The sequence below is a fragment of the Phoca vitulina genome, unplaced genomic scaffold, assembly GCF_004348235.1.
Source record: "Phoca vitulina isolate PV1807 unplaced genomic scaffold, GSC_HSeal_1.0 scaffold16, whole genome shotgun sequence".
NCBI lineage: Eukaryota > Metazoa > Chordata > Mammalia > Carnivora > Phocidae > Phoca > Phoca vitulina.
In genome coordinates this window covers 49,419-77,299 of record NW_022589719.1, presented here as the reverse complement: position 1 = coordinate 77,299, position 27,881 = coordinate 49,419, and the positions used below count along the sequence as shown (strand labels likewise).

Here is a 27,881-nt window from a genome sequence, read left to right as displayed (position 1 = left end):
TCAATCTCCATTGTATGGGCATACCACAGATATTATTACTAGAATGTTTGCTATTTTATTATAATACTGTAATGAGTATTTGTATCTAAATACCTGCACATCTTTTCCTTTTTAAATAACTGTCCAAAATGAAATGCCGTCCCAAAAATGGAATTAAGGGCATAGACCTTTAAAATTTTAATACATATTGCTTGACTGCCCTCTAAGAAAGCTTCATCGTATTTATTTTTATAACTGGGGAGGAACTTGAAAAAACAGAGAGGTAGAGTAGCTTGGCAAAGTTGTAAGGAAAGAAATATGGAAGTAGATAATTCTGTCCATATTCCCCCACAGCCCCAAATGCTTTCTTCGAAATTTAATAAGAACACATTTCTAACTCACAAATGCTAGGTGTAATATGAGGCCCCAATCCTATCTTTTAAAATCATATACACAAACCTTTAGTTTTTCTTCCTGTCATACTGCCTTTGTTGAATACTCTTGCCCAGAACACAAACTGTATGTCAATATGTGTGTATGTGTACATGGGAAGGAAAAAAGAGAACAAAACCAATAAAAACAGTTAATAGACAGGAGTGCATGGAAAGCTGGCTGGCAAGTTAAAACCAAGATTCTTTAAAACGTTCTACAATTTATGCCAAATGCTTAATGTCTTGGCCAGAAGAACGGAGTCATTTGAAGTAATCAAGGATTAACATAAAATTCTAGCCGTTATACAAGGTATCTGGAGAAACCTGAGCTCTAAACCTTCTGAACTTTTTACCCATACCCTTTTGACTGCTGGCTGGAAGCAATCTGCATCTCCAGAATTTCCATCGATGCTGCTGGGCTCACCATTTTGTTCATTTTGTGCTTCTCTTAAAACAAAGGGGGAAAATGTTAAAAACCACAAGCAGAACAACAACACAATTCCATCTGGCTACCTTGAAAAGCCTAGTTATTGCACCTTTGCATGTATACTTAACTGTTTCCTGAGACCTGCTGCCAGGACCATGGCACTGTGATGGTTAAACCTCTTGATGATGGCAGCATTACTATTCTCCTTTATGGATTTAGAATTAGAAGTAGATGGCATGGAAGAAATGCCATAGCCCTGTGAGAAACAATTTGGAAGATTAAAAATCAAAATAAAGTTCTGGTTTTCTTATCCATCATGAGAGACACGCTTAGCTGAAAAAATTCTCTGCATGATGGGACTATATTAATTCTGAGCATTACTCAATTTTTACAGATAAATATTTAAAAAGTTACATACACATAAAAAAGACAATATGCCCCTTCTGCCATCACAAAAATAATCTTAAACCGTGCATTCTGGGGTGCCTCAGTGGCTCAAGTCATGATCCCAGGACCATTGGGATTGAGCCCCGCATCGGGTTCCCTGCTTAACAAGGAGTCTGCTTTTCTCTCTCCCTCTGCCCCACCCCCCTGCTTGTGCTCTTTCTTCCTCTCTCAAATAAATAAAATCTTAAAAAAAAACAAAAACAAAAACTTAAACCGTGCATTTTTTTAAAAAATATTTTAAGTCATCTCTACACCCAATGTGGGGCTCAAACTTAACAACCCTGAGATCAAGAGTTGCATGCTCCAGACTGAGTCAGCCAGGTGCCCCGAATCGTGAATTTTTTTAAAGAAGAGTTTTGGATATAGTTTGCAAAATATTAAATGAAGAAATAGAATACAGTGGAAAAAAAGCATGGACTTTGGAGTCACATAAATATGGATTCAAATTCTGGCTTTATAACTTTTTAAGTATTAGTCTAAGCAAGGGTAGTCAACTTTTCCAAGCTCTGTAAAAAGAGATATTGGAGAAACAGATATTTTCAAACATGTACTGAGTTTGTACTAGGCCTTACAGACAGGAAGTTGTTAAGACCTTGTGCCAAATGAGCCAGAATACTAGTTAGTAGGGTGTTGGGCTGTAAGCCAGTACACATAGTTAAGACTTCTATGTGCTGCATGGGAGGAAGGAGCCAATCCCACTGGAGGAGAGCAGAGGTTAAGTTCAAAAAAGCTTCATGGAGCACCATAAATTGATCAAGTGCTTGCAAGCCAGACATGAAGACAGTAACGTTTCAGGGGAGGAAACTGCTTAAATATAGGTGTACAAACAACATAATGCATATGTGTCATGGCGTTTTTCTGTACTGCAGTTACACCTTGAATGAAGCGTGGGTCAGGGATTGGTGAGACATAAGGCTACAAAGGTAAATGAAAGATTACAGAAAGACTCCTATACCATTCATCCCTTTATCAAATAATTACTGATGCCTTTTATATGCCACATGCAGGGAATAGGCCAGTAAACAAGAGGCACCCTCACAAAACTTATACTCTACTGAGAGAAGATCACTTTTGAAAATAACAAATGGTATGAAGAAAATAAAGAGGGTGGCATGATATAGTGACTGGATGGAGAGGAGGCGCTACTTCAGATAGAGCGGCTAGGGACCGTCTCTCTTGAAGTCGTCTTTGAACAGATGTCTAAAAGATGGGTAGAAGCTAGTTAGGTAGAAGAGGAGGAAGGAGGAATAGCAAGTGCAAAGACCCTGAGGTAGAGAAAGCTTGGAATGGACCTGAAAGAAGGTATCTAGAGCATGAATGAGTGTAAGTGGCCCAAACTGAGGTAGAAGCAGGCAGAGGCCAAATCAAGAAGAGCCTTGTAGGAATTTTGACTTTAAGTTCAATGAGAATCCATCAGTTTTACACAGAAAACTATTATGATCTGGTTTATAACTCTTACTGCTAGGGGAAAGTAACTATAGGAAACAAAAGTGGAAATAGGAGTATCAGTTAGGAAGCTAATGAAAGCAGTAACAAAAATGGCAGTAGCCTAATAATAGTGAGAGGGTGTTAAGTGTGGAGATGGACAGATGTAGACAAATCAGAGATGTATTATACAGGACTTGCTGATAACTGAATGCTGGAGGTGAAGGAAGGGGAGAAATCAAGGAGACTCCCAGGTTTTGGCTTGAGCAACTGAGTACATGGTAATTTTTTTTTTTTTTTAAAGATCTTACTTATTTCAGAGAGAGAGAAAATGTGAGCGTGGGTGCATGCGCATAAGCGGCGGGGGGGGTGGGGGCGGGCGGTCAGGCAGAGGGAGGAGAAACAGACTCCCCATGGAGCAGGGAGTCCGACGTGGGGCTCGATCCCAGGACCCTGAGATCATGACCTGAGCTGGAGGTAGACGCTTAAACGACTGAGCCACTGAGGCGTTCCGATGGTAATTTTTTTTTTTTTTTGTGACAGGGAAGACCCAGGAAGAAACAGGTTTAAGAGAGGAATAAAAGGCTACATTTTGTACATTTATGCTGTGGTGACTGTGAAGTATCTAAGTGAAGATAGCAAGTAAGCAGGTGGATGTATAATTTTGGAGTTCTGGGGTCAGAGAGACCAGGGCTACCTGGGATTCATCATTACATATTAGTATTTAAAGCAATGGAATGAAGATGACGTATTCAGAAGGTGGCCAAAGGTCGTATCATGGGAGAGTTACAACAACTAGAGGATGATAGAGGAAAAAGAGGCACCAAAGGAAAAACTGAATCACCTAACATTTCTATTAAGGGGATTGGTTATATAAATGTTTACATGTCCATACAATGGAATACTGGGCAGGCACTAAAAACAAATAATAGTAACACCTATTATTTGTTGAACACTCACTGTGTACCACACTCTTCACTCTTGTAGCAATCCTATAAAGTCAACACCTTTTTTGTATTGCATTTTTTCAACTGAGATATAATTGACACATTAATATTTTATAAGTTAAAGGTATAAAATGTGTTAACTTGATATTTATATATTACAATGATTACCCTAAAGCTGACATCTCTGTCATGTCATGTAATTATCATTTCCTGTTTTGTGGTAAGGACGACTAAGATGCAGCAACTCTGAAGTCTGTAATACAGCATTGTTGACTATATGCTGTGCATCAGATCTCTAGAACTTATTTATCTGCTAGTGGCAAGCTGGTACCCTTAACCAACATCTCCTCAATTTTCCTACTCCCTGCTAAGGTCAGTACTATTAACCTCATTTTATAAGAAAACTGGGCTTAGAAATGTTAAAAAAAAATGACAGTCTAAGCCAGGTAGTTTGGTTTTATAGTCTACGTACTTAACTATGGTTTACCTTGAACTGATAGTGATAACAGGCAAAGTGAAGAACAAAGTCACACATGATTATGTGTAATACACCATCATTTCTTTTAAAATTAAAAAATTTGAGTAATCTACACACAAAGTGGGGCTCGAACTCACAATCCCAAGCTCAAGAGTCGCATACTCTTCCAACTGAGCCAGCTAGACACCCCCCAATGTACCATCATTTTTATTTTTATTTATTATATTTTTTAAAAAGATTTTTTATTTATTTATTTGACAGGGAGAGAGTTAGCAAGAGCAGGAACACAAGCAGGCGGAGTGGGGGAGGGAGAAGCAGGCTTCCCGTAGAGCGGGGAGCCTGATGCGGGGCTCGATCCCAGGACCCTGGGATCATGACCTGAGCTGAAGGCAGACGCTCAATGACTGAGCCACCCAGGTGCCCCATTTTTATTTTTTTTAAAAGCACTAATGGGGTGCCTGGGTGCCTCAGTTGGTTAAGCGTCTGACTTCGGCTCACGTCATGATCCCAGAATTCCAGGATCGAGCCCCACATCGGGCTCCCTGCTCAGCAGTGAGTCTGTTTCTTCCTCTCCCTCTGCCTGCTTGTAATCTCTGATCTCTCTCTCAAATAAAATCTTAAAATTAAAAAAAAAAGGCACTAAAATCTTTTCCCCATATTAAGCTATACCTTTAAGCTTCACAAAGCTTCATTTTTTCAGGATGATTAAGGAGGGCCATGTTTTAATATGTTGAGATTTACAAAGGAAGTGCCTGAATGTGGAGAATTACCAAGAAAACTCCATTTCATTAAGGAAACGACTCATCTGGGCACCAAGGATTATTTTCTGCTGAAGACTATAGGTCAAAAGTTTAAACACTGGTTTCCTCACCTCGTGAGTACCATACACTAAAATAAAGGAAAAAGTTTAGAAAAAGACAAGACAGGAAGGTTTAAGCATGTGTATATGGCCAGCAGAAGAGGAGCCAAAACAAAGGTAAGAAAATGAATATCTGAGTGTGAAGAGAATAACTGAGGAAGGCCGGCTCCTAGCTTACAAGTAGGGGCAGGGATGGAATTGAGAGGTAGGGAATCCCTCAATCAAAAGGGATCCCATCTTTCCCCGTGACTGGATACATCTGTAAGTCTGTAGTCACGATGTGGAGGTAGGTGGTGCATACTTGGTGGTCTAGCTGTTGAAACTTACTGGAACTAGTGCGGGGCAAGGGTCATGGGTGTGATCAAAGTCTGACAAACACTGGGCTATGGAAAAATGTTTGTTATCTTTTCTTGGCCTACTGATATTTATCCACATTTCTTTAGATTAATGTCAGAGAATAAAGCTTGACTCACAAATACGTTAAGCCTTCACATTACCTAGAGAAGTACCAATGGGAGAAAAATTCTTTTAAAAAAGTTTTAGCAAGTCATATAGGAATATCAGTTTTTTAAGGCAATTATAATAGCAAACAGTGCTACTGACAAGCACTTCTGATAAATCACTCCAAATAACAAAACTTTATTTTATATTCTCAAAAGTGGAATTATCTACACTGAAAGCAATTTTTAAACTAGCTGAAGACTAGGAAGACTGTTTTATCTCATAAATTCTTTTTAATTAAAATTTGTTTTTTTTGTGGGGTGCCTGGGTGGCTTAGAGTTGGTTAAGTGTCTGATTTTGGTTCAGGTTGTGATCTCGGGGTCCTTGGATTGAGCCCCGCGTCAGGCTCTGTGCTCACTGCGGAGTCTGCTCTTGTCCTTTTTCCTCTCCTTCTGCCCCTCCCCCCACTTGTGCTCTCTCTGTCTCTATTTTTTTTTTTTTTTTAAGATTTTATTTATTCATCAGAGACAGAGAGAGAGGCAGAGGGAGAAGCAGGCTCCCCACTGAGTAGGGAGCCCGATGCGGGACTCGATCCCAGGACCCCGGGATCATGACCTGAGCCGAAGGCAGACGCTTAACCATCTGAGCCACCCAGGCGCCCTCTCTCTCTCAATCAAATAAATAAATAAAACCTTAAAAAATATGTATGTTTTTTGTTTTTAGTAGGTTCTATGCCTAGCATGGGGCTCGAACTCACAACCCCTAGATCAAGAATCACATGCTCTACCAACTGAGCCAGCCAGACACCCCTCTCATAAATTCTTTTAATACTACGTACCTCATCTAATGGTTTATCTTCCAAAGCTGTCAAATCAAGTAGTGGGTTTTTCACTCCTAATGAAACCATTGTTTTTAACCCTGGAAAAGCAATGAAATAAAAAGTTGGTCAAGTCTGATCTTCCTTAGAAATAAAAAATTCACTAACAGCACTATGACTAGAGAGCAACAAATTAAATTTAATGTGTGTCAGGGATAAACAGTTACCTTTTTCATCTATTTTGGCACATTCTGCAAAGAGGTCCTTTGACCCTGTATTCAGCCGGTCCCTGTGAAAGTAATGGGACTGAAAGAAACGTGTCCAAAATTCCTTTTCTGTCATGTTGTGGGGAACATTTTCTGCATATTTCATTTTTACTGTAGAAAAAAACCGTAAAAGTTACATACAAAATTTCCATTTCTTAAAATCTCTCAAATTAATTGAAATATATACTAATAGTAAAAACTAGATTGAACTGCTCAACTTTATATACTGTATATAATAATCTAATTGTAATAAATATAACTTGATAGATTAGATGATACACTACCTTTAGGAATCTTCACAAATTACAAACAAAACCTTGTCTTGCTCCAAGAGAATTAACAAGTTTCAAAGTTTTAGTAGAAATACCAAGAATCAATACCCAACAGACTATCAGTTCAGCACATTCCAAGAGCTCATAGTCCAATCAGCAAAGAAGTTAAAAGCATGGTCTCTTGAGCCAGAGAGCCTGAGTTTAAAATTCTAGGTCTGGGGGTGCCCGGGTGGCTCAGTCGTTAAGCGTCTGCCTTCGGCTCAGGTCATGATCCCAGGGTCCTGGGATCGAGCCCCGCATCGGGCTCCCTGCTTGGCGGGAAGCCTGCTTCTCCCTGTCCCACTCCCCCTGCTTGTGTTCCCTCTCTTGCTGTCTCTCTCTGTCAAATAAATAAAAATAAAATCTTAAAAAAAAAAAAAATTCTAGGTCTGTCACTTACAATCTATATGATCTTGTGCAAATTACATAATCTCTGTGCATCTTGGTTTCCTCATCTGTCATATAAATGTAGTTAGAGTGCCCACTTCATAGAATTATTTGTAATGACTAAAATGAGTTAATATACATAAAGGCCTCAGAATGGTGTCTGGTATATAATAAACACTATATAATTATTACTATCAGAAAAATATGAAAATAATTACATTACAATTTGATAACTCTCTGAAGCAGACACAAGCTCCTACAGAAGCAAAAGGGAGGCTTCTACCTGCCCAAAGAAGTCAGGATTTTATAGCGGTGGCAGTGGGCAATACTTGAGTTCTATGGGGTCCCGATATCTGTTTCCAAAGACTAAAGGAGCAGGAGTGAGGGAGTAAGGAGAGAGAACTGTTTAGTCAGTAGAATAACTGAAGTGATGGTTCTCAACCTTGGCTGTACAGCATAAATTACTAAGGCTGGGGTCAAGTCATTTATACTTTTAAGGATGGTTTCTGCAAGGGTAAGGATTTGTGGGTTAGAAAGGTCACTCTGGAGGCAGCATGAAGGATGATCTGAATTACTGCTGTAGAGACTCATTTATTGATGCCTCTGGAACAGGTCATTTTGTGCAGGTATGCTAAAGGGTAAATAAAGTTTAAGAACCACTGATGGAAGAATGGGAAAGTCAGCATACCAGTGAACTGATGACAGCACGTTATATACCGACTCGTTAATAACTACCATGTCTTCACATATTTTATTGCACTTCATCAGGAATAAAGGTAAAGCTTTTTGTTTTTCACTGATGTATTACTGAATTCATCCAAAGAAATATTTCAACTATGTGGAAAAATTGATTCTTCTTACCTGCTGGATACGTCCTAAATATGGACTCAATGATATCAGAAGTTAAATTGTATCTCAGACCATTACATCCATCTGTTTGGGGCCGGACATCAGCCTAAAATAAAGACCACACATATATATTCATTAGAATATCGGGGGAAGATGTGTAAGCATATAATAGACACTGGACAAAGCTGGCAAAACAGACTTTCTGAATAAACTACAGAGACAGAAATTAAGTTCCTCACCCTTACTTTTGGCATTGAGAGAGGGCTCAAAGAAGCCTGGCTTGGTTTCACATAATCTTACTGATGTGTAAAATCTGCGTCCTTGAAAATTCAACATGGTCAAATAGGTAGATAGCTAGTGGAGCTTTAACATAATACTTGTAGAGTTACCAAAACAACTATAAACCTTGATTACTAAACAAATATTATCTGACTGGTTTCTTTAGGGAAGGCCTTATTAATTCAATTCACTACTAAGCACCCAAGAAGATGCTAAACATGTAACTGGTACTCAAATTTTTGTTAAATGCATAAATACCGCTTTGGTTCTACCAGGTATAGACTAAATGAATCCCACTTTCTAATTCTACAGGTAAGGTATTCCCAATTTTTCACTAAAATACATTTTATAAATCTTACTTCTTCTATAACACCATGGTCATTACAAATTTAACTCTGCATTATAAATACAGCAATCATAAAGAAAGGTATTAGAAAGTTCTAAATTTAAAAGAATTAGGGGAAACAAGTATTACTCCAATTGCTAAAAGATTCTCTTTATTAAAGTCCATTTAATTTCTAGCATGTAAAGGTCAAGTCCCCAAACCAAAAAGTATAGCTAGCAGAAAGTATCTATTTAAAAAATACTGTATATATACATATATATTTTTTAAATTTTATTTATTGAGAGAGAGAGAATGAGAGAGCACAAGCAGGGGGAACAGCAGAGGGAGAGGGAGAAGCAGACTCCCCACCCAGCAGGGAGCCTGATGTGGGACTCGATCCCAGGATCCTGAGATTATGACCTGAGCCGAAGGCAGCCACTTAACTGACTGTGCCACCCAGGCGCCCCAGTACTGCATATATTTATATTTTAGAAGAATACCATAGATACCAAAGTATCCACTAATTTACTTTAAGGAAATGCTAAGTTTTACCAAAAAAATGGCATTGTTAACACATATACCAAGGTTTTCTTTCTTTTTTTCTTTTCCCTTCAGAAATCTAGAAGGGTCACATACCAGAAACGCTGCAGAAATGCCAACATCTTGCTTATGATTGGATGTAGAACTCTCTGTTGCATTCACATTTAAACGATTGGCCCAGAATTCCTCAGCACTGATCACTTGACTCACAACAAGGTCTTTATAAAGCTGAAACAAAACAGGATCTTCTTGCAGCATTCTGGTGATAGAATATATTGAATATATTGAACTTCTACAATAAAACACTATTTATGTAACACTTTTTAAAAAGAGTTTAACTACTTTAACAACATGAAACCGAGACACTCAACTTCCATTTTATGATGCTGGAGCAGCAGAGGTCATTTAGTTCATTTGTTAGTAATTACAACAAACAAAAAACGTTTTTGGAGGAACAAATGAAGATAAATGGAAGTCTGAAAAAGCAAAGAATAAACTCTTTGAGGGTATGGATTTGGTGTTATTCATCTCTATATCCAGCGATACAAAGGTCATCATGCCTGTATTTGAACTGTACTGCATTCTCTTTCACATATGAACGTGAAAGGGGAGAGAGGAGGTATGGTTGAGATTTTCCGGCCACCAGTTTCTCACTGATAAGCACTTAGAGACTTAAGCATAGATGGCATGGAAGATATTGGCGATAGAATAATTTGTCTTATCAGAAACTCATTATTTCATGTTTTCTCAACTTTTTTACAATGTGATTTCTTTCAGGTTTCTCACTTACAAATACACTTCTAATGCTTTCCTGTCATCTTTGTGAAGAGAACTGGGAGAAGGAATGAAAGGACCTTATCACCTTTGAGTCTCAGTTGTGTTCCTCACCAGATATTAGGCTTGAGGCAGTTAATTTAATGCAGCACAAGGGATAAGAAATAACAAGCTGTTACTCTACTAAAAGACTGGAGAGAACTTAGCGTCTCTTTATTCTTTTCCCCCTTCACCTGTTTTTCTCTTCCAGCTCTTTATTCGCTTTCCTCTTGAATTTGGGCAGCAGCTGCTGGAGAAGGTCTTTCACTGCATCTCGCTCTTTCACAGCTGTGCTTTCATTGGAAAAATGGAAGTTAGTTGTGTCCCCTGCATGCAACACCAGCTGAAGCTGAATTTTAGCTTTTCCTTCTGGACTGATTTTCTGGCCTAAAAAGAAGCATGAGACAAATTAGATGAGGACACCCACACTGGAAACTGTCCAACAACAGGCTACTCTCCTCCCAAGAAAATCCAGAATTCCTTTGGGCTTTAGCTGCCCTGCTCCAATCTTAATGCTTTTGCAGAAATGCCCTCTTCTCAAATAATCCCATATAATCAGAGCACAGTTTAACAAATTCACTGCTAACACTCTGCTTCCTTCTTTACTATCCTCTTTGTGTGGCCCTTCTCACTCACTGCCTCCACCTCAAGATACTAAAGGGCTTTTGTTTCCATTCAACTGCGGCAGATCTCTAAATAGCCAACTAGGAGTCCTGAACCCACCCTGAACATCTGAATCCAAAAAACATTATTAATAAAAATGATCTGTCATAATTTAAAAAACTCCAAAACAGCCCATATCTTACTAATTGCAAAGAAGAATACATAATTTTACATTTGAGAGATCTGGTGTTACCACTTCAACCCAGTGATGAAACTTCATCTCATCCAAAGTGGGTGGCACAACCTCACACTATGGGCTTTCTGTGGGGATAGGATAATAAGTAAATACCATCACCTAGGTGTTCTTGCTGCGAGGGTTTAATCTGAGTATAATCAAGCCTGTAGACCTTTCAGTTTTTGAGAAATACAGGTCTACACAAATAGATTAAAGAAAACCTTGAGGAGGCAAGCAAACAGAATGTGATATGTGACAAGCCTATAAAGACTGAAGAGATTACAACTCCATCTGTGAAGCTAGACTGGATATAGTTTAAAAAAAAATCACTGCTACAGAAAACATTATTGGGACAAATGGGGAAACGTTATTTATTACTAAAAATTTCTTGGTGTGAAAATATTAGAGAGCAAAGTGTTTGCACACATAATAGTAAGTGGGACATATCGTGTATCATTCTTAAAATTTTTCTCTAACTTTGAAATTTTTCATAATAAATTGAGGTCGGGAACCTCAAAATACACCAACATAATGGAGAACTTGTACTCTTAAAGTAGTGGGCCCCATGGCAATAGTAGTGCTTGTCTTTGTCAGGGGAAGAGAGATGGAGGGGCTTTGTCCCATAAAATGGGAGACTCTTGGTAGTGTGAAACAAGCTGCCTAGAGCTCACAACCCAAATCGCCTAGCTCCTAAACAAACTTTTTCAATAAAGATGCGGCTTCCAGATCAACAGTTTAGATAAAATATCTTACCACCAAAAACAGCAATATAGAGGAATTTATACTGTCAGCCAGCCTACTCTGGTATTCTATTTCTCAAAAACAAAACCATCACCCCTTTCTAGGCATCTTTTCTCAGTCATTGCTTTATCCTTGCTCTATCTTAAGACTTTGCCTCTGAGAGGTCTACTTCTGAAGTGTTTTTGTTTTTGTTTTTTTAATTTTATTTATTTACTTGAAAGAGAGAGAGAGAGCACAAGCAGGGGGGAGCAGCAGGCAGAGGGAGAGGGAGAAGCAGACTCCCTGCCGAGCAGGGAGCCCAATGCGGGGCTCGATCCCAGAACCCCAGGATCAAGACCTGAGCTGAAGGCAGAAGCTTAACTGACTGAGTCACCCAGGTGCCCCCTGAAGTTTTTTAATTAGCTTACTTAACTGCTGATTTTCACTTTAGTCATTTACTATTGATAACTTTCAGTGGTTCCTTTCAGAAATGGGTATTTTTTTCAAATATTCAACTTAAAAACTGATCTGGTGCAGATCTAGATTTGGGTATGTGCTCTCCTTCTCAATAACAGAAGAATTGTCAAGAAATAGAAGAAGGGTATATTCTTTATTGTAATGTGTGGGTATCACAATGAGTATGTGTTTTGCAGAGCTACAGGACCAGCTTCCTGTTTAAGAGAAATGCTAATAGAGGCAGTTCCTAATTTAGGAGTTTCTTCTGGTACAAATGTTAGTTTGTAAGAATAGTAGGAGGAACTTGGTGAGGCACTTTTCCACAGAATTTTATTATTATTATTTTTAAAAGATTTTTATCTATTCATTTGACAGAGAGAGAGCGAGAGAGGGAACACAAGCAGGGGGAGTGGGAGAGGGAGAAGCAGGCTCTCCACTGAGCAGGGAGCCCGATGCGGGGCTCGATCCCAGGGCTCTGGGATCATGACCCAAGCCAAAGGCAGACGCTTAACGATTGAACCACCCAGGCGCCCCTTCCACAGACTTTTAAAAGGAGGTAGTATTACCAGAGTAGTGGACAAAAGACCAGATAACTTAGGACCTAATTATGATGAATCTTAAACAGTATTTCCTTTTGAAAGTTAAAATTCTAAGTTATTTCAGTGGAGATAGATGAAAATCTTGGTCATTTCCAGCAGCAAAGTAGAGGTTAGTTCTTAGGGCCACTGTTCACACACAAAGGACATTTATAAATTGAGCAATTGAATGTGTAAGGTTGACTATTTTTTGAGGTGTCATGTTGCTTGAAATCTACACAGGATTTTATCTAGGAGAAGAATTTTATATCCAGGAAAATAAATGAATTCACATTAATGGTTGCAGTTCAGATACCACAATTTTACCCCTGTATCTCCTATCTCCGTCCAATAAAAAAAATGAGTCTATCTTCTCTCAACAGATGATGGCCACATAACCGGAGATTAATTAGACTACTTGCTTAAATGATACAATTTTATTAAAGGGCAATCTGCCATCATCTATCATTTTAACGCGTTTAAACATATGAACCATCTGAACCAGTAAATCTACTGCAGGGATGTATCTCACACATACAACCTCACAAAGATATTAGCCCACAGAACTATGCTGCAGTACTGTTTGCATTAAAAGAATTCTGGAAACTTCCTAACTGTCCTTCAACAGAAAACTAATTAAATACATGCCTGTATATCCATTTAGCAGACTATTATGCAACTCCTAAAAGAAGGTACATGTGGAGATCTTTATATGACCTAGATTTACATATATAAAACTATACAAAGTCTATTACTAATCACAGGTTACAGAATAACATATATTCAGTGATCCCACTTTATAATTATTTCAATATGGTTCATTTTTTTGGACACTATAATAAAAAACCCACAGACTATATGAATAATCTTTTTATAAAATTACTAACAAATATTCCATCAGACCTTAGTATAGATGACTTACATTTAATATCTGCATACATATGGCTGATTGTAAATCTATCTTTGCCTTCAGGTGCCCAAGCGATTCTTTCTGCCATGAGGTATAAAGCTCCATCCTGCTTCTTCTGACGCACCTTCTTCACAATCAGCAAAACTTCTTCAGATGAAGTTGCCATGATGCCTAGAAAGTGCTAACAGAGACAAAAAATTTCACATCTCAATTAGGATCAGATTTGTTGACTTCTGGAGTCCTTTCCAAATCTAAACCTAAACTAATAATGAGGAGGAATAAAGTCCCTGATTGAAAGTTGAAGATAAAGTTGTATGGCATTATCCTTTAGAATCAAATTTCATCTGCTCATATCACAGGTGTGAATTTATACAACACAGTTTATGACATTTGGCAGTTTTTAAACCGTTCCTACCTATTCTAATCAAGAGTATTTTCAATTTTACTTTTAGTTCCTCAGTAATATTCCTAAGTCTTAAATGTATGACTTGACTACAGATATGCTGTCTTTTATCTAATCTACATCTAGAATTGTAGAACTTTAGAATTAGAACCCTATTGAACGTTTAGTTCAATTGTGTTTCAGCTGCAACAACTAAGTGCCATGGGGTCTGTGTGATCTTCCCAGAACCTCTCTCAGAGCTGAAACCACACCCACGTTTCCGGATTCCTGGTCTAAGTTTCTTCCGGTGTGCTTTAAAATAAAACTTTTAACCCTTAACACTTCAGATGCTATTTCCCCCATCTTTTAACAATCAAATATGTCTTCAATTGTTCTCCAGGTCTTGGCCGAAGATTCACTTGTATATGGCTAATTCATTACTTAGGAAACAGCTTTTAGTCTCCCTACCTCTACTTCTTCCTTCCCAGTCCTGGGATAAATGCTCAACCCAAATCCTAGAGGCTTGGGTGTGGCTGTCTGTAATATGAGGCTGAAAGGGAATTTGAGGCTATATGGGCTTAACAGGAAAGAAGCCATGATTGATGGCAATGTCTGCCATGGGCTGAGATGGAGAAAGTGATAGCACAAATGCCCCATATATGTCATTTCTGGTGAAGTGATGACTTTAAGTTTTCATTCCCAAAAAGATGATTTAAAGTATAATTTTAAAATATTTACTTCTTCAGGGATATCTTAAAATACAATTGTAGAGAAATTAACATATCATAGGTATAAGAATTAACATAGGTATAATAATTGAATTTGCCATGAGCAAACAAGTGAAGCTTGATTGAAACATTTTTCCTGGAGGTTAAAACAACCGGGAACAACGAAATACTGGATCTGCCATTGATTATTGCAAAATAATTGAGGAACACCTCTGTTTGGACGTAGTGGGAAAGTAAGCACCAGGAAGAGTGGCAGGCACTAAAAATAATGGAAATCAGCAATTCTACCATCACCTCTTATGATTAATGAAAAATATGACTGGATTAAAAAACATTTTAAAGGGGCACCTGGGTGGCTCAGTTGTTAGGCATCTGCCTTCGGCTCAGGTCATGATCCCAGAGTCCTGGGATCGAGCCCCGCATCAAGCTCCCCGCTCAGTGGAGAGCCTGCTTCTCCCTCTCCCACTCCCCCTGCTTGTGTTCCCTCTGTAGCTCTCTCTCTCTGTCAAATGAATAAAATCTTCAAAAAAAAAAAAAAACACATTTTAATTGTAATTAACACATATTACATTAGTTTCATATGTATAATATATAATCTGACAAGTTATGCTCACTCACCACAAATGTAGCTACAATCAAAAAATTTACTCAAGCAGTAATTTAGAAATAAAAAATACAAGTAAAAAGTGAAATCTTAGTTTCTCTGAATTGATTTCCTGAATTTTGAGTAGCCAAATATTCCCTTTCATAGGTACTCTACAGGCTACTCTACCCGAGGAACAGAAAGAAAAAGGGCCAATGAGAATACATTTATTCAATAAATTTGTGCTGAGCCAACAAGTCTAGGGGTTATCCAAAGATGAATGTCTGACAATAATGATTTCTACTTTTAAAGAGATAAAAATATGTATCTGTGTATATAAATTAGAATGTGTGAGGTTCCTAAAGGGAGATAAAAAACGTCTGAATTAGGACTCAGAGGCCATTTCTTCGTAGAAGAGGTTTTGTCAAAGGTTTGTCATAGGTTTTTTAGTGCAATTAAAAAAATTCAGCTATAATTAACAAACCACCAAAATGTGTACATCTTAGGTGGTCTGTTTGATGTATTTTGACAGTTATATACACCCATGTACCATTACTCAAAACAAGACAGAGAACATTTCTACCACCCCCCCAAAATTCTCTCATGTTCCTTTCCATTCAGTTCTCTTCCTCTCACCCTCCAGCAACTATTTTCTGATTTCCATCACCACAGGTTAGTTTCCCTCTTTTCTAGGTTTTCATATAAATGGAACCATGCACCATATACTGTCTCTGACTTTTCACCTAACCTGTTTTTTGAAATTCACCACATTATTACATGTATCAGTAGTTTGTTCTTTTTTATACATAATTATGAATTGGGTCTTAAATAAGGATTTTGACAGAGAAAAGGAAATAGGCATTACAGGCAAAGGGAATAGTTTGGGGCAAAGGCTTGAGACACAAGGAATGGTAAGCAGTCTGCTCTGGATGTAGTATAAAGTTCATGATAAAGATCAAAGGGATATGGAATCAGATGGTTAAGACGGAAACAGTGGAGAATGCCACCATACATGGTAGACAACAGAAAACCTCTAAGGACTTTTGAACAAGGCAGTAATTTATATCTTAGGAAATTAATCTTTGGACAACATGAGACAGACTTAAAAGAAGGACTAGCAAGGGTCTTAACCAGGCTGGTGGCAGCAAGAATGGAGAGGAAGGGACAAGGAGGAATACTGAGGAAGCAGGATGAATAGACACTGCAAGCACTGAAGTTGTCAAGGCTGCTTGCTCATACCCCGTTCCTAAGCCCTACTGACATGAGTACAGTGGTGCCATTTATAGAAAGAATTCAGAAGAAAGAACAGGTTTGAAAGCGAAGACAAGGAATTCAGTTCTGGACATGAAGAGTGTGAGGTGCTGTTGAGTCATGCAGGTGGAGATAAATTAACTTGTTTTTCACTTGCCACTGAAAATACTTCATGTTGTTTTACAATCTCCAGTTTGGATATCTATAAAACATACACGACAAAGATTAACGTTCTTAATATATAATACCATCTTTTAACTGATTTACTTATTTAACACCCTCCTAGATTTTGATTAGAGTTATTACTGTTTAAAAAGTTTGAAAAACCACTGCCTGAAAAGACTATTTAATGACATGAAAAGATACACTGTTAGATAATCAAAGAAAGCAGAAAAAAAAACATGTACTTTGATTTCATGTTATTAATTTATCTAAAATGTACTCAATGCAGGGAACCTGGCTGGCTCAGTTGGTAGAGCATGCAACTCTTGATCTCGGGGTCATGAGTTCAAGCCCCATGTTGGGTGTAGAGCTTACGTTAAAAAAACAAACAAACAAACAAACAAAAAAGGTACTCAATGCTTACTAATATGTGCCAGGCACTGGGCTAAGTTCTTTACAGGCATTATCTCATTCAGTCCTCAGTTAACAATCCCGAGGTAGGTTCTATTATTAGTTCTATTCTGCAGATAAAGGAAACTGGGTCTAAAAAAAATCAAGATGCTTTCCCAACGCATCAAGGAAGTAGATAAGCTTTGAATCTGGGTCAGCCTGACCTTGGAGTTCCACCATGCTATTTTGCATGGACTGGAGAAATATACACCCAACTTCACAGTGGTTACCTATGGGTGATGAATTACAGACAACTTGAATGTTCTTTTTGTTTTCTGGATTATCTATAATAAATACATATTTTATAATGAGAAAAGTAGTTATTAAAAGAGTCTTTCCAAGAGTTTGTTCCCTATCAAACCAGAGGTTTATAAGGTAGCATGGGAAAAGTGTTAGGGGTGTTAGTATAAGAAAACAATTGTTATTTTCAAAATTTCTATAATATGTATCAATTGTTCTTTATTTACTTTAAAAATTTAACGTATAAAGAAAATTTTATAACATTTATAGAACTACTTAATACTTTAATGTTAATTATAATACACAGTATAACAACTTAGAATAAAAAAACAGTTTGTACTATCTTAAGTTACACTGTATACTATACAAACCACATTTTAGGAAACATGAATCGAAATCTGAAAGATAGGAGGGGAGGCTTTATGGACAGGGGGAAAGCAGACAATTATAAGACAATTTTATTTTATTTTTTTTTTTTTTAAAGATTATTTATTTATTTATTTATTTGACAGAGAGAGAGACACAGTGAGAGAGGGAATACAAGCAGGGGGAGAGGGAGAAGCAGGCTTCCTGCCTAGCATGGAGCCCGATGTGGGGCTCGATCCCAGGACCCTGGGATCACGACCTGAGCCGAAGGCAGACGCTTAACGACTGAGCCACCCAGGTGCCCCAATTATAAGACAATTTTAAGTATGTCCATATATGGAGGAAAAGCAGTGAGCAAGGACAGCTGATAGAGCAAGTCTACCATTAACTGGGCTTATAGGCACAAATAAAAAGTGCTAGGTTTGGAGAAGAACAGAAAAATTTTTTTGACACAAGGAGGTAAGAAAGAAAAGATGAGTTGAAGACAGAGAAACTGTAAAATGGAGAATAAATTAGATGGAGAGAACCATCAGAGTCAGTCACTAGCACGTAAAACCATTTATATTAAAATCCATTTGGGAGAACACAAAATAAATCAGAGATAAGTAATTGAACATTGGGATGACTAGTCAATTGTCTCACAGCTAACTTGCTTGGCAAATTTCCTTGTTCATTTGTAGCACCTCTATTAATTGTACAAGACCAGTTTTAGAAAGTTTATTTATTTTTTTAAAGATTTTACTTATCTATTTGAGAGAGAGAGAGAGAGTGAGAGAGCCCAAAAGGGGGTGGGGTCAGAGGGAGAAGCAGACTCCCCGCTGAGCGGGGAGCCCAATGCGGGACTGGATCCCGGGACTCTGGGATCATGACCCGAGCCGAAGGCAGTCGCCCAACCAACTGAGCCACCCAGGCGCCCAAGTTTTAGAAAGTTTAATAGAACCAGTGGGGATATCCTACAATGCCTTAGGTGATTTCCAGATTTTTCTTGAAGATGGCTCGCTCCTTGGGTAGCAAAAACTTCTTCCCAGTAGGCCTCTATAAGAGCCACAGAATATTTTGTTTATGAAAAATATTGGTTAGTTCCACTTAAACAAATCAGCTCGATGAAGATCTAGCTTTACTTAAAAGATTATCTTTTAAAGATTTTATTATTTATTTATTAGAGAGAGAGCTCCCATGTGCGCATGTGGGGGAGTAGAGGCGGAAGGAGAGGGACAAGCAGACTCAATCCCAGGATCCCAACATCATGACCTGAGCCGAAACCAAGAGTCGGACACTCAACTGACTGAGCCACCCAGGTGCCCCTACTTAAAAGATTATTTACTTTATGAAATTATCTGCCACAAGACTTCTTTAAATAGCAAGATCCTCCAGTAAAGGGATTAATTCATTTGCAGTTAAATATTTGCTTGAAGTTAAATGTACATGCCTTGCTGAGCCTTTGCACATTCTCCTCCTTTCCTATCAACTGGCTTTTACTCATTTTTTTGGTACTTAAAGTACTAAGTTTCAAAATCACTAGGCAAGACTTTCTGTTCTCTTGATAGCACTTATCACAATGATAATTAATTTCTAAAGTAATTCTTTTAATGTCTCTCTCCCCTGACAGACTACAAGCTTCATAAAGGGAAGAGGATGCATGTGTTGTATTCACTGCAATACAGCACCCAGCCACATATTTGGCCTATATGAAGAGTCCAATAAATATCTGTGACATCTTGTTGTTAAAAGAACACCAGCTTGGTAAGATACATAAGACACCTTTGCACATATATCCTTGGCTAAAGTCCAGGAAGCATTACAGCTCTCAGAGATCACAGTATCACTCCTCAGAGATTCCAATAACTGGCTTATAAGGAAATAGGGACAGAAAGAATTTGAAACTGATCAACAGAAACCTTTAAATTACATCTCTTTCTAATGTGCAGAGATAAATGGGGCAGGAACAAGGACAACAGGTGAAATATAAACTCCGTATCAGCCTCTAAAAGAAGGATTATTAGAGAGAGCTGCTGTATCTGCCAGCATACAAAATGGAGATCTGGAATGCTGCTTGCTATGAGGCAATCCAAAAAAATTTTAACAATTCAGCATAACAGGGAATAGGACCTTGAAAGTATGTAAAAAGCGAACAAAATTTACCATTTTAATGAAAGCTACACACACAATGAAGCTATTAAGGGGAATAACTGATGTAGCAATTTTGAGACCAAGCACTTTTTCATTTTACAGCAGTGCAGGGAGAGGCAGAAGGAGGAAAATGCGACAGAGACCAAGACAGAACGAAACGTATGCTCATATTCACCAATAAATACTGCATGCTGATAAGAGTACAATATCAAAATTGAGAACGCCATCAGTTGGTAATCAAAGTGGGGAAGGGATAGACTTATTAGCTGGATGCCTGATACTGGCCACATTGAAGGCAGGCTAAGAGAGAAAAGAGGAAGGGCACAAGACACCCCTAGCAGCAGTATCCATGAGGTAGAAATAGTGGTCAAAATGCTAGGAAAGCTCAGTCTGATGATTGGGGAAAAAACCCAGCGGCACAGAAAAGCAGGGCTAAAAGGTGGAAAAATAAACCAGCAGGGAGAAGATAAATGCCTCCGGGGCAGTACATGCAGGAAGCTGATCATTTGGTTTATTAAACAGATTCCTCTCTGCACCAATCTTCCTAGTATTTTTAAAGAGCCCACCAAAAAACAAAAAACAAAAAACAAAAAACAAAAAACCAGCACTCCCTGCATTTGCATGGCTAATTTACATCTGCACTACCGTGAATGTATGTAATATCATCTAAGAGAAACAAACTTTCAATCTGCTGCACTGTTAAATGTCAGCTGAGTGAGGGCAAAAGAACAGGTTTAATGGCCTCAAATGATCTCTCCCTTCTTCCCAAATGAGGGATTTAGGTCTGCTAAAAGGTACAAAGTTCTCTCCAGAGCCCAGTCCTTCTGTAAGCCATAGGCCTGATACTGGAGATTATCTTCCCTTCTGTTGTGACTCCTCCATCTCATTTGTTAGTTTTGACTTTAAAAATCTATTTTAGGGCTGGCAATTTTGGCTTATTTACCAAAGCCCAGTTAAGTGGTTTTCAAACTGTTCCAAGAGGGGAAGCTGACTGGGTGGGGCTTGGCCCTCCCAAATTCAATTCCATCAGAGCATGCTGTTTTGTATACTGGAGTTCACAGTAAGAATTCGTGGGGAGAAACTGTTCCACTGCCTCATAGAGTTAATACTGCAAGGTGCATTTCAAATCGCTTAGTTTTTGTATGTTTTTCAAATTGGGTCTTCTAATAGGCAAAAGGGTAAGTTTTTATATTTATTCTCCCTCCCCCACTATACAGACGCCAAAATGAGCATTTAAGAGTCAACTGAATATACTCCTTTAGTCAATTTTGTCTCTGAGAACATTGGGGAATTTATAAAATAATTATACATTTCCATGGGTTGGTGGTCTATTTTGCATCATTACAAGACAATAAAATTGGGCATAGAACAAAACTGGGCGTGTGCATTGGCACACGTGTTAAGAAGGTTTCAAGAAGTGGTAGGACTGACAGGTCAAGCAAAAGGTGTGCAGACACTACGGTGAAAGCTGTTCTCTTACAGAAGCTGAAAGACTTAACAGCACATTTCCTAACGGGAAGGGATCCTCTGTCAGGCAGAGGCCTTCACGTCCTTCATTCTCCGGAGCCACGTCTAATCCTGGCTTTGGGTAAATCTTCGAGTCCCTGCTCTTAGTAATGGGGCAGACTTCCTACAGGCCAGCAGATTAGGGGTCGCCTATCTCCCGCTTCAGGACAATAAAGGGCTACCGAGACAGCGAGCTTAGGAGTTGTGGCGACGGCAACAGGGACACAGGGAAAAGGGGTAGAACCCGCGCCGTCCTGCGGCCCCCGGGCCTGTCAGCTCCTCACTCACCCACCCACCCACCCCCATTCTTCGGTCTAAACTTACCAGGTGGAAGCTACGGCTCTGGGCAGGGAGTAAGTAACTGGGCCGAGTCGAGTCGAGTTCCGCTGCGCTTCTTAGAGACGCTGCCGGGAGAACGCTGAAACCCAGTAGCCACCGCCGTCGCCACCGCCTCTGCTACTGGGGGGTCTCGCCTCCATCGCTGGCTGCGAGGACTCTGAGGGCACGTGACCGGAAGTACCAAGGCGGGCCTGCCGGGCACGTGACCCAGAGCGCGGCCGCCATGACACCTTCCGCTAGTTCCCTCCCTCCCCCGCCGGTTCCCGCCTGTTTCATTTCCTTTCGCCGGTCTCAAGCTGTGAAAGGTTCCGGGATCCTGGCTGGCTCACCCCTTTAGCCTAAAGGTCCTCCGGTCCCTGTTGGCGCTGCGTCGTCAGCCGGCAGCAACCCGTGGACTGCAGGCCGCAGAGAGCGTAATTGCGACCGCGGCCGGAGGGGGAGGGACCACGCGCAAGCAGGGGCGTAACCCGTCACGTGACAAGGAAGTACCGTTAATAGCGTTGTCCCCGCGTCCTCGGCGCTTCTGGATGACGTAAGCCAGGGAGGGGAGGTGCGGAAGGGGAGAAAGACTCTCAGGTGTCGCTCTTCGTTGCTCGTTTTAGTGTCTGTACCGCTTTTAGTTGCTAGGTGAGTGTTCCGGAGGCCGGCCGTGAGAAGATCTGATCCACTGAGAATTGGAGCTGCCGGCCTGGAGATGATGAAGCGGGGCTGAGCAGTGCTGCTGGTCTGTGAACCTGCTTTGAAAACTTGGTTACTGAGGCTTCTCTCCTGGAGAGATCTGAATACAGTATTAAAGATACCGCTGAAAAAAGGTATTGGTTCCGCTAGAAAGCTTCTTGTGCGCAGGGACCGTTTGCAGCGGTGGGTACAAAGCATGCTGAATGCATGATGCATTTATGAGTGAGTTGCCATTTCTCTAAGGCGAAGAGTTCTGATTATTACTTCTTGGGTAGAAAGATCCTGCTTCTCCCTCTCCCACTCCCGCTGCTTGTGTTCCCTCTCTGGCTGTCTTTCTCTCTGTCAAATAAATAAAACCTTTAAAAAAAAAAAAAAGAAAGAAAGAAAGATCCTGTTACGGAATGGTGGAATCTCCTACTTACCCTTCGCATAATATCTTTAATTGTTTGCTTCCTTCTGTCTTCCTCCTTCCACGTACCTAGTGGGGGAAAGAGAACGCCGTTGTTTGCTTTTGATGTGTGAGCAGCAAACATTGTGGTCCATTGGTAAAATGAGTACTAGGGTGATGAGAAAAACCTTTTCTTAATCCTACTCGTTTATGTTACCATCAGGTTTTAATGCATGGAAATGGAAAGATGATTAGATTTGGACTCAGGAGAAGTGGGTTCTAGTCTCAGCTCAGCAGAGTTCCGTAACCTTGGGCAAGCCAGCCCTTAAGAAGAATTGTTGCACTGACTTGGATAAGCATTTATAGCCACCTTTTATTCGCTTAGGTTTTTTTGCTAGGCTAGAGGTGTGCAGGCTTAACAGAAGTAATATTTAAACTCAGCTTTGCAGAAAGGTAGGGTTTTGTTAGATGGATGAAGATTCAAAAAACAGTATATTAAATCATGGAGGCACAGAAAGTTTATACAATGAAAGGGACAGAAGATAACTTGGTATAGTTGGAAAATAGGGGTATAAAGTGGAAGGTGAGGCTGGAAAAAGAAGTAAGGATGAGATCATAGATTATGTAAGAAGGGGAGCGTTTGAAGGTTTGTACAAAGATTTCTTTTTAAAAGTATGTACTTGGGGCACGTGGGTGGCTCCGATTGGTTAAGCCTCTTCCTTGGCTCGAGTCATGATCTTAGGGACTTGGGATCAATCCTGCCATCGGGCTCTCCACTCAGTGGCAAGTCTGCTGCTCCCTCTGCCTCTGTGATCTCTCTCGCTTTCACTCTCTCTCAAATAAATAAAATCTTAAAAAAAAAAAGTATATACTTAAAGGCGCTCCTGGGTGGCTCAGCCAGGTTGAGCGACTCTTGATTGGGGTTCAGGTCATGATCTCGGGGTGGTGGGATCAAGCCTCCTATTGGGTTGGGCGCAGAGTCCGCTTGAGATTCTCTCCTCCTCCTACCCACCCTTGCCCCCGCACTCTCGCTTGCTCTCTCTGAAATAAATAAAATCTTTAAAAAAATACTTAAAAAAGTTTTGTTATGGAAAATTTCAAACATAGACAAAAATAGATAGGATAATAAAATGAACCCCCACGTACTCAGAGCCCATCTTTAACAGTTGTCAACATTCTACTATTGTTTTTACAGAGAATTTAAATTTGTAAGTACTTTTTATATTCATTGTCACATTTGATTAATAGCAAATTTCAGGTTGAGCTCAATTCTATTGTATATAAATATTAGGTAGGAAGATTATATTCATTTTATGTGAAAATTTCTTTGGGTTTTAGTTGAATCAAAAGTGTGACATAGCCACTTTAAAAACACATCAGATGCTATTTTAGGTTGTAATATAGAAATTTAGTGTTCAAGTCCAGGAAGTTAGTGTTTCTATTCTATTCTGTGTTATCCAACTACTTAAGGAGTATTATGTTCAGTTCTAGGCACCATATTTTCAGGCAAACTAAATCACCTGTGTAGAAGGTTGACAAGAATAGAGAAGAATTTGGAAATTGTCATGCCAGAAATGAAGAATTGGGAATGTTAAATTTTTAGAAGACCTGATAACACTGATAACACTTTTCAAATACTGAAGGGTTGTTTTGGAAGAAGTAAACTTGCTCCCTTAAAGACACAGTTAGAAATAATTAGTAAAAGCTCTAAGTGATCAGATTTAAATATTAAAGGGAGAGAATAAGCACAAAGAAGTATAAATTTGGAGTTGGCTTAACCCCATCGCCCTGCAACTTCTCTTGAGAAGTGACATTGCTTATGCTGTTTCTTTTTCATTCTCCTTTCCCATTAAATCTTTTTTAGAAAAACAGGAACTTACTAGGTTCCTTTTTACCTCGTTAAATTATAACTTGTAGGACACTGAGATCAAGGCCAGATGGCCTATCCACCTCAGAGCTTAGGATAACAAACAGAAGAGATAGACACTGTGCACTTGATGTCATTCCTTTCTTTCTTCTTCAGGATTTTATACTACGGTTTTGTCTTTTTCTTGTATCTTCAGTCCTTTTCATTTTAAAGATTCTTAGCTACTACTTACAAATCTGTTTGAGTCTCTCCTGGTCAGAAAGTGAAGAGACGTTGGGGTCCCTGGGTGGCTCGGTCGTGTTGGATTCTTGATTTCAGCTCAGGTCACGACCTCATGGGTTGTAGGATAGAGTCCCACCTCCAGCTCCTCACTCAGCAGTGTGTCTGCTTGAAGATTCTCTCCCTCTGCCCCCCACCTTCAAATAAGTCTTAAAAAAAAAAAAGAGAGAGGTTTTCTTCTCCGCCAGATTTCTTCGGTAATTGGAAGGCCTTATCTTTACTTCCTTACCACTCAACACTTTTCTCAAGTCTGTTTTCTAGTGTGTGTCCACAGCACTTAACAGAAATTATGTGACTAATACCAAATCCTTCAATGCCTTTCAGTTGCCCCTCAAATTAAAATTTATTCAGGTTCCTTGGTTTGAAAGTCAAAGTATTTCATACCTTGTACTGAATTACTCTTCCACTTTTATCTTTCATTACTCCATTCCTTGTATTCCTGTGTTTCAACCAAAGACTAAATGTATCTCTAAATGTATCCTCTATATTTCTGCTTATTGCTGCCCTGTTCCTTTTCCTTCTAATAAAAGCCTACTCAGTTCCAGTGCTACTTCCCTTAGGAAGTTTTTTATGGTTCCCTTTAACTCAATGTGATTTTTCTGTCCTCTAAGTTCCAACATAGCACTTTGCTTATGTCTCCCTTATGAGGGGGGTTTGTGTTCTTTTTCTCCCTATTTATAAAGTGACTGATTTCTGGAATTATTTTGTCTTGTTCCCACCATTGTGCCTCATATTTTACTAGGAACTCAATAAAATGAATGAGTGAAAAGAATGAGAGATTTTTCATAGGTCAGGAATTCTCAATTTTTTTTGGTAAAGATTTTACTTATTTATTTTTAAAATGATTTTATTGATTTATTTGAGAGAGAGAGCATGAAAGGAGGGAGGGGTAGAGGGAGGAGAAGCAGACTCCCCGTTGAGCAAGGAGCCTCACATGGGTCTCAATCCCAGGACCCCAGGATCGTGACCTGAGCCGAAAGCATACCCTTAACCAACTGAGCCACCTTGGCACTCTGAAAGATTTATTTTTAGTTAATCTCTACACCCAGAGTAGGGCTTGAACTCACAACCCTGAGATCAAGAGTCACACACTCCACTGACTGAGCCAGCTAGGCGCCCTCTAAGTCTCAGATATTTTGAGTATGGGACTACTAAAGATTTGTTGTTTTTCTTGAAATGCTATTCTCCTTGCAGAGGTCAAGCAGTATTAAGAACAGTATAACGAATAGGAAATAAGACTATATTATGTCTATGCAATTAAAAAACATCATAAGCTTATGTGTGTTTTGACACTGGGAAGTATGCTCCACGAATGTTAGGACTTTGTTTTGTCCTGTTTTATCTCCTGGACCTAGAACAGTGCACAAGTCGGTGCTATTGTAACCTAATTTTGAGGTAGGTAGAAACTACACCACATGAGTTGTCGCACGAAGGAAACTTCATTTGCAGCAAATAAGGAGATCATGGGGAGTAACTTCCAAAGCTGTGACTCCCCGAGCAAGGGCGAATGGGTTTCTTTTACTGAGGGCTAGGATGAATATTTAGATAGGGGAGCCTTGTCGTCCTGTGTCGGGGCGGGCATAAGGTCCTTACGGAAACATGCTCATACGTACATTGTATGTCATGTAAAGCAGGCTCGTGCTCCGTCTTGGGTGGAGATTTTAGTGTTCTATTGAGGTAAAGGTAACCGTCGGTCACTCCGCGGTCCATCTGCGCAGGCATGAGTCGGGAGGGTGAGCTCAGACGGGTCTGGGCCGCCTGAGCTGACAGAGCTCCCATCCAGGCAATGGTTACTGCTTGAGGCGTAGTTTCGGTTTCTATCACGGGATGTTAGGCCCCTCGGGTCTTGCCTGAGTGAAGAGATAAGCTGGAAAGAAGAGCTTAAGGAAAAATGTGGGACAAAGGTCAGTGGCAACAAGCGGGTGAGAAGTAAAGGTTATGTCTTAGGGTCTAGCTGGTGACACTATGTACATATTTGGTGAATATATGAATGAGTAAATACATGTAGTTCCAAAAAAAAATAAAAAAGTATAATTTAAAAACAAGTAGAAATGGTGGTTTCTAAATTTTTCTGTAGTGTTTGCTTTTAATTTGGCATGTTACAAATGACTGAGAAAAGTTAAAATTAATGGGTAAGAATTTTCTTGAACTTTATTTCTTTTTTGGAAGTTGGTGCAATTTGACAAAAATGTACACTTGAGAGTTGCTGAACAGATAAACTCTTGTGTTAGTTTACAAAGTCTTCATTGGGTATTTAGCATTTGCTGTCTTGTATTCTTATTCCCATTCATTCGTATCAGTTCTCTTATTGAAGCTCTTACTTTTCTTTGAGCTTTAATTCCCTGCACTTTACATCCCACTCAGTAGGTGCATTCATTCAACAGATACTGAGCCCCTGATGGTTTGGAGAAAGAGATCCAGAGGTCTCTTTCTATTAAGCACAGTTAAATTGTTGGCTGATAACTGTTGAATTTGCTGATAAGGGTTTATAGTTTGAAGCCTTTAGAGAACGTTGCCTTTTTTTTAATATATATTTTTAAAGGATTTTATTTACTTATTTGAGAGAGAGAGCGGCAAAGGGAGAGGGAGAAGCAGGCTCTCTGCTGAGCAGGGAGCCCGATGCAGGGCTCGATCCCAGGACCTTGGGATCATGACCCGAGCCGAAGGCAGACACTTAACTGGCTGCGCCACCCTGGCGCCTCAAGAACGTTGCCTTTTAATGACTCTTAAAGGCAGAAGATTTACAACTTGAAGAAGTACAGCTGAGGTTGCTATTTTACCAAAGAAGAGCTTGACCAATTTTCCTCTTAAATCCCACATTACCTATCCTACTTACTGAAACTGTGAGATAAATAGAATGGGATAGGATTATGGAAGACCTTGAGAATCTCGACTTGATTCCCTGGGATTTCAGAGTCCGGCAATGATATAGTACAAGGTGATGGTTGCGTATAATATTACTTATGTGTGCTTTCTTTCCTTTTAGATGCTAAGTACCTCCAGAGTAGGGAT

The 27,881-nt window shown here is 39.5% G+C and overlaps 2 protein-coding genes across 4 annotated transcripts in view; one reads left to right on the top strand and one right to left on the bottom strand.

Moving 5' to 3' along the window:
* The window catches only part of GTF2H1 (general transcription factor IIH subunit 1), a 38,614-nt gene extending 16,795 nt beyond the window's left edge, over positions 1–21,819 (bottom strand). The window contains exons 1-9 of the mRNA XM_032413828.1: positions 21,643–21,819; positions 13,533–13,701; positions 10,216–10,408; positions 9,305–9,467; positions 8,077–8,170; positions 6,479–6,628; positions 6,273–6,352; positions 966–1,093; positions 770–857 (exon numbers count right to left, since the gene is read on the bottom strand). Of these exons, the coding sequence (XP_032269719.1) occupies positions 770–857; positions 966–1,093; positions 6,273–6,352; positions 6,479–6,628; positions 8,077–8,170; positions 9,305–9,467; positions 10,216–10,408; positions 13,533–13,686 (1,050 nt within the window). The 5' untranslated portion in view covers positions 13,687–13,701; positions 21,643–21,819. The remainder of the gene's footprint in view (positions 1–769; positions 858–965; positions 1,094–6,272; positions 6,353–6,478; positions 6,629–8,076; positions 8,171–9,304; positions 9,468–10,215; positions 10,409–13,532; positions 13,702–21,642) is intronic.
* A 70-nt stretch (positions 21,820–21,889) lies between these two features.
* The window catches only part of HPS5 (HPS5 biogenesis of lysosomal organelles complex 2 subunit 2), a 45,907-nt gene continuing 39,915 nt past the window's right edge, over positions 21,890–27,881 (top strand). The window contains exons 1-2 of one of the 3 annotated variants that reach the window (XM_032413825.1): positions 22,148–22,189; positions 22,278–22,469. The gene's annotated coding sequence lies outside the window, so the exon portion shown is untranslated. Of the gene's footprint in view, positions 22,190–22,277; positions 22,470–27,538; positions 27,808–27,881 lie in introns of those variants that run through there. The other 2 variants (XM_032413827.1, XM_032413826.1) reach the window with 2 other exon arrangements.